Source organism: Sorghum bicolor, chromosome 2, assembly GCF_000003195.3.
Source record: "Sorghum bicolor cultivar BTx623 chromosome 2, Sorghum_bicolor_NCBIv3, whole genome shotgun sequence".
NCBI classification, from domain to species: domain Eukaryota; kingdom Viridiplantae; phylum Streptophyta; class Magnoliopsida; order Poales; family Poaceae; genus Sorghum; species Sorghum bicolor.
The window spans coordinates 16,926,798-16,933,955 of record NC_012871.2 but is presented as its reverse complement, the minus strand read 5'-3'; the positions used below and the strand labels follow the sequence as shown (position 1 = coordinate 16,933,955).

General features: G+C 47.1%; 1 protein-coding gene across 1 annotated transcript; it reads left to right on the top strand.

The window, feature by feature from the left end:
• On the top strand, positions 306-1,846 carry LOC8057971 (aquaporin PIP2-6). The gene is made up of 3 exons (XM_002461889.2): positions 306-1,178; positions 1,271-1,411; positions 1,502-1,846. The coding sequence occupies exons 1-3, from the start codon at positions 312-314 to the stop codon at positions 1,616-1,618; spliced, it is 1,125 nt and encodes a 374-aa protein (XP_002461934.2). The 5' UTR covers positions 306-311; the 3' UTR covers positions 1,619-1,846.

The following is a 7,158-nucleotide window of genomic DNA, read 5'->3' as shown; positions in this document are numbered from 1 at the left end:
TCATGCCAGCACCAAAACCACAACACAGCAAGGACTAGCAACTTCTCAAGCAGCTGTTGCAAAACTAGCTTCCAGCGACACAGCTCGTCAAGGGCAGAGCAAATGGCGAAGGAAGTGGACGTGTCTGTAGTCTCCACTCGCCGGGATCCTTCGCCAGTCGCCGGAGACGAGGAAGACGATCGTTTGGTGAACACTCACGAACACACGCAAACACACGCGATCACACTGGATAAATGAACTCGGGAAGCTTGGTGCTGTAATGTCACAGCTTTTCTTCTACTTATATTGCTGATTAAATAGGCAAATATTACATGGCCGCCATGGCCCATGATCCTACTACGGTGCGCATGCCATGCCATGGACTCCTACAGGTCCGCGCCATCCCACGGACGAGATCACAACGTGCGCGATCACCACTACTTGCTAAGTCTACACAGCTAGAAGGGCGGAAGGCCTTTGCATGGACGCAGCATGCATCAGGGCTTACAGACGGACTTCACTTGGGTAAGATCGAGTCCAGCAGGTTTCCTATCTATAGCCGGAGTGGATCGAGATCGGAGCAAATTAAGCTTGGATTATCAACAGTGTCCACTCTGGAGGCCGGCGGCGCCCCTGACTACGCTGACCCTCCGCCGGCGCCGCTGGTGGACATCGACGAGCTCGGGAAATGGTCCCTATACCGCGCCGTGATCGCCGAGTTCGTGGCGACGCTGCTGTTCCTGTACATCACCGTGGCCACGGTGATCGGGTACAAGCAGCAGACGGAGGCGTCGGCATCGGGCAGGGACGCCGCGTGCGGCGGCGGCGTGGGCATCCTTGTCATCGCGTGGGCGTTCGGCGGCATGATCTTCATCCTCGTCTACTGCACTGCCGGCATCTCCGGTGGCCACATCAACCCGGCCGTCACTTTCGGCCTCTTCTTGGCGCGCAAGGTGTCCCTGGTGCGCGCGATCCTGTACATGGCCGCGCAGAGCCTCGGCGCCATCTGCGGCGTCGCGCTCGTCAAGGGATTCCAGAGCGGATTCTACGCGCGCTACGGCGGCGGCGCCAACGGGGTCAGTGCCGAGTACTCCACCGGCACAGGGCTCGCTGCCGAGATCATCGGCACCTTCGTGCTCGTCTACACCGTCTTCTCGGCCACCGACCCCAAGCGCAATGCCCGCGACTCCCACGTCCCGGTAATTGCCACACTCCTTTGATCTGCTCAATGCAAGAACTTGTGCTTCCGTGGTGTGTCTCTTGATGTATTGATGAACGAGATGCTCACCAGGTGTTGGCGCCGCTTCCGATTGGATTCGCTGTGTTCGTGGTTCACCTGGCGACTATCCCGATCACCGGCACCGGGATCAATCCGGCGAGGAGCCTCGGCGCCGCCGTCGTGTACAACAACAGCAAGGCCTGGAGCGACCAGGTATCACATCTCGCTGTGCCTAGTCCCTACACACATTGTCCAAGATTGCAGCACTAATTCACACAATTTTGTTGGTTGCTGTTGCTGCAGTGGATCTTTTGGGTGGGTCCGTTCATCGGCGCGGCGATCGCAGCGCTCTACCACCAGATCGTCCTCCGCGCCAGCGGCAGGGGTTACGGCTCCCGCTCCTTCCGGAGCTACGCCTAGGGGGACCTCGTCTTGGTCAGCTTCCACGGCTATTCCAGGCCGTGACTGAGCACTTTTCAGTCAGGTCAAGTGTTGTAGCTGCTGGCAACGGCTCGGCAGCTAGTGCAAGTGTTTGTGCGTTTGTGTGCTGTGAAAAGCAAGTGTGACTTCGCCAGCTTCTGTGTACCCCTGTTGGGTTGCAGTCAATTTAATTTAATAAAGATTGGAGGAATGCAAGCGATCGGTAAACTGAGAAAATGTACTAAAAGTTACTCTTACTTGATTATTACCCTTACACTCAAATTCAGGTCTCAACCTATTTGGCAAGACTTCGCCTCAACTTTAAGAATGAGGAGCTTGCCTTCAGAGAAGTTCATAGCTTCAAGCCATAGGCTTGTCTTCTATTACATTCTTTGCTTCTGAAGCCCAAACGATTCGGTACTTTAGACAGTTACTAGCAAATGTGCCCGTGCGTTGCAACGGGAAAAAACATATTTTATATTAATTATGTTTTTTTAAAACATTAAGATATATTTATTTTGTAAAGACATCTAAAATATGAGCAAAGGGATATTTAATTAAGTGATGGGGAGGTATGCTTTTTCTTCTTTCAATTCAATGGCCAAATTAATTGCAGTTTGGGCCCCACGTATCACCCCCTCCTGCTATTTCTTCTATGGCCTTGTTTAGTTCCGAAAAATTTTGCAAAATCGACACTGTAGCACTTTCGTTTGTATTTGATAAATATTGTTCAATCATGGACTAACTAGGCTCAAAAGATTCGTTTCGTCGATTTCGACCAAACTGTGCAATTAGTTTTTATTTTCGTCTATATTTAATACTTCATGCATGCGTTTAAAGATTCGATGTGACAGGGAATGTGAAAAATTTTGCAAAATTTTCTGGGAACTAAACAAGGCCTATATTTCAGTCGCTTTTGTATTGTTGCAATTGAAGAACCATGGCATCCATAATCCAACACCGCCACCTGCTACTTCATACACAATAGCAGCTGTCCAGCACTCATATTCTCATAGTAATAGATTACAGAGAACCAAAATCACCGGACAAAAAAGAGAAAAGACACCCGCATGCCTCGTTGTTTGCTGCCCACGCCCGCTGGCCTCTCTCGCGACGCATCTCGCCCGGCCGCTGGTCTCCCTTGCGCGGTTGCGACGCCCGGGCGGCCCGGCCATCTCTTGCCACTCGCGCCGCTGGCTCCCTCAGGAGCACCCCACCATCTCCGGTCTCTGCTTCCATCTGGGGCAGCGACCTCCTTTGGTCCTCCCCAACCCTAACCTGTCGCCTTCTGCTTAGATTCTCGTTGTCTCAGACGGCAGGTGCACGAGCCGCCCCTTGGAGGAGATGACGCGACCCATGGGGGAGTAGGCGGCTACGTGGCTCCGGCAAACTTGATTGACGGTGCAGGTGCATCCGATTGACGGTGTGGGCGCCCCTGGCCACGCGCGCGAGGGAGACGATGTCATGTGCACCGTGCCTAGCGAGCGCAGACGCGGCGGCGCGGGTGCCCCAGGCTGCCTTGGAGGCGCGACCCTCTCTGATGCCTCTTTGATTCTTCCTCTTATTTCGTCAATTCTTTCTCTGATTTTATCTTCAATCAATTCGTGTATGGATGGAGAAATGAATCAATTTTTTGTTTATTGCTGTGGAGGTCGACAGAGAAAACATCAAGTTCGTTCATTTGATTTTATAAGTTGCCTTTCTAGAGTTAGTCTAATATGAGTTTGGATTTGGATCCGTGTGGTGGTTTCGATTCAGTTTCGGTTTAGTCCCTTGCACTTTACTTGCAGATTTAGAAAATCTTTGGATTATAGATTTGGGAGGGATTGGGCATGGTTGGTGGCCTGATATATATATATATATATATATATATATATATATATATATATATATATATATATATATATATATATATATATATATATATATATATATATATATATATATATATATATATATATATATATATATAAGATTTTGCATTGGGAATTCTAATTTTTTTTTTATTTTGTTTTCCTCTTCACATGGAACCGAGGCGGAAGGAGAGGGGAGGCAGAAGATTTCTGTGGCAGACTGAAATTTTTGTAATTAAGTAGTAGGGAAAGATTAATTATGGTGGATAAACATGACTTCAGACCAGGCCAAACAACAGTACAACACAACACATCTCGACCTCAAGAGCACTCCCAATGCAGAAACTACTGTGGTTTCTATAGACATTGATTGCAGTGTCACCTAAGTATTTTACTGATGTGGCAATGTAGTTATTGAAGAGAGAGTAAAAATCATAGAAACTAGGTCTAAGTTAGAAACCATGTCTACACAAAATCCAAGACATAAAGTGATATGATTGAATGGAGAGAGAATGAATGTGATTGGATATAAAAATATTCTATAGAAACTATCCGTTGGGACCATAGTTTCTATATATAGTGTCTATAGAAATTAATAGGTATAGAAACTATATGTAGTTTCTAGCATTGGGAGTGCCCTAATGCAAGTCAAGGGGACGTGCTGTTTTTTTCTAGGAGCATCTCCACTAGATGAACGAATACAATCTCCAGTCTCTATAAGGCACTCACAATGCAGACTCTACCATAGAGTCTAAAGTTATTTATTACCTCGAACAATGTGAACTTAGAGTCTAAATAAGACTTGAGTCTTATTTTTTCTACTTTTTTCTTCAATAAATATGCTGCCACATCAGCAAAATACTATAAATAATATGTAATTAATTATTTTAGACTCTGTGATAGAGTTTTGCATTGTGAGGGCCCTAACCCTTCACAAAATGGATTCAAGACAAAAAAAAACTCCAACAGATCTCATTTCACTAAAAAAATTTCTTAATCACAAAATATCCCCTTATTAATCCCTCAAATAAATGGGAACAAGTTACTATTTTTCTCAATCCCCTTTCTTGACTCCCCTCCCACTGACTGTCGCTTGGCACTCCACATGCCGCCCTGAGCCACGCTACTAAGCTTGTGCACTGTCGCTGGGGTTGGGGCTACCACAAGGATGAAAATGAACGGAAATATTCCGAACCGTATCGTTTTCTATATTAATTCAATCGAATTTGCTGTTTTCGCTTTCGTATTTTAGATATTTCGTATTTCAAATGTAAAAGTAGAAAACGGTTTAGATTTTTTTTTGACCGTTTTCTACTTTTTTTACTTTTAATTTGAAATATTTTAAATTCAAAATTTTGTTTAAACCGAATTTAGCCAACTGCACACAGGTTATACAACCCAATTACAGGCACTCACCATGCAGCTACGTTCTTTCTAGTGGTGGCTAGCTGTCCTCTCTTTTATGGACGACACCTAGTCTCATCTCCCTTGACCTCACAAGGTGTTGCTCTCTCAATTCGAGTTCACATTTCTATAACATTTAATTTTAGTTTAGATTCTAAAATGATATGCTAGTAGTTACATCTAATTTTAATTTCTATTATCCTGCTAGCTATTAATTGTTTGTTCTAGACTTGTATTTATGTGTGGGCTATTGTGTTAAATACCTAAGATCAAGGGATCATGCACTTTTTAATTATTATATGCACTTGAACTTAATCGTGCATGTACTTAGTCTTGCACTTGGTACTACGGGTCGATATTCCGTATTGAGTTTTTGTATATCGACCTGTTTGACATAAATCCGCTCGAATTAGTTCGTTTTTGGAATTCTCGATAGTCAGACTTTTCCGACTATTTTCATCCGTAGCTACGACCAAGCCACCCTACCCCACACTCCGTGTTGCTGCCCCACGCACTAGCGACGTGCCGCCGAGCCACCACCTTGCATCGGATAGAAGGTGCACCACACTGCATCGTAACCCACACCCTGCACTGCCCCACCCATAGGCGCCACGTTGCTGAGTTGCCACCACCGCGCCAGCCACCACGCCTCCACACTAGGCGGGCCGCCACAAGAGTACAAGACCATTGTCGCGCCACCATGCTAGGTGAACAATCGCAATGCCACCACCATGTCAGCCTGTGAGTCGTTGTCACGTCGCCGAGCTCTGTGCACTATCCTGCTGCCACCACATTATGCTACCTCACACACCATGCTTCCCTGCGCTACGCACAAGCGACGTGCCGCTCAGCCACTGCCATTGCACTAGAAAGGAGGCCACACCCCATAGCACCAGCCCACACGCCATGTTGTCCCCGCGCACAAGCGCGGCGCCGCTAAGCTGCCACCGCCATGCTAGTTAGGCACTTAGGCCACTGCAAGACCGCCATCTATGAGCCATTGTCATGGCGCCAGGTGACACTAGTACATAGCTGAAGAAAGATGACGAGTATTTCAGAGACGACTGTTAGAATATGTTGTAGAATATAATATTTAGACGTGTGAAATAGCAAACTGTCTCTAATTTCGTAGTCCACGGTATGCTCGTCTCTAATGAGTTAACATTTGAGACGGGCAGTATCTAGATCCGTCTTAGATATTTCAGAGACGGTTGGTCTGAGTGCTCGTCTGTCTTCATAAACTGCATTAGGGACGGTTCATAATTTACTCGTCGTTGAATGCTTCATAACAGAGACGGTTGTTGGAGTCGACATCCGTCTGTATTTTTAGATATCAAAGACGGGTAGTAATAGAGTCATCTCTTATAATGTATTACCTAAGATGGCTGCTTACCCGTCACTGGCACTAGGACATCAGAGATGCAAATTTTCACACACATGTGTTAGCCGTCACTAAGTGCCCTTGGCAGTCGTCTCAAATTTGCTTCCCTGCACTAGTGTTAGCGAGTGCACGGGCTAGCCATGCCTCCTTGCTGAGGATGTCATTGTGTTGGCAAACTTGGGTTGTGCTATGTGGGCAAGTCATAGACTGTCGTTCTACATCTACTACTATAATATTTTTAACCAAGGAAGGCAAAATCCCTTAAACGAGGTAGTTTTTGCAATTATGTCGAATGAAAGGTCATGGTTAATGTGGCATTTTCTGAGGTGGTTTGTTGTCTGCTTCGGTTAATCAAACTAAAAAAACAAAAAATTGTGACCGCTTGCTGGGGCCGTGCCACCGCACAAGCATGCCTCATCCACCGTCGTCGCCGCTGCCCGACCTGCCGTCGGGGAAGCTAGATCCCTGTGGATGTCGTCACTGGATCCACGGATGGGAGGGGAGAAGAGGGAGACCATGTTGTCGGATCCACCCGCTTGGATTATCGCCTGCTCGCCATCACCGAAGGAGAAAGGGCACCGCTAGAGGGAGGAGAGAGCATCGCCGCTGAATCTGCCCACGCCATGGAGGAGTTGCTCGTGCCGGATCTATGAGGAGGAGGCATTGGATCCACAACAATTGAGGTGGTAGCACCGGATCCGCCTCCAAGGAAGGCTTCTCCATGCCCCGCCCTGCCGCCATGCTGTGGCAGAACCTCTTGAATTAAATGGCCCACATGCACACATCATTGTCCCAAAGACTTCTGATCGACGTGCACGAGTTCCAAATGACTCAAGAAGTCTGTCGGGTGTCCTCGGGAAACCCGAATCATCCACGTAACAATCTTTTCAGGAATTCCCTCA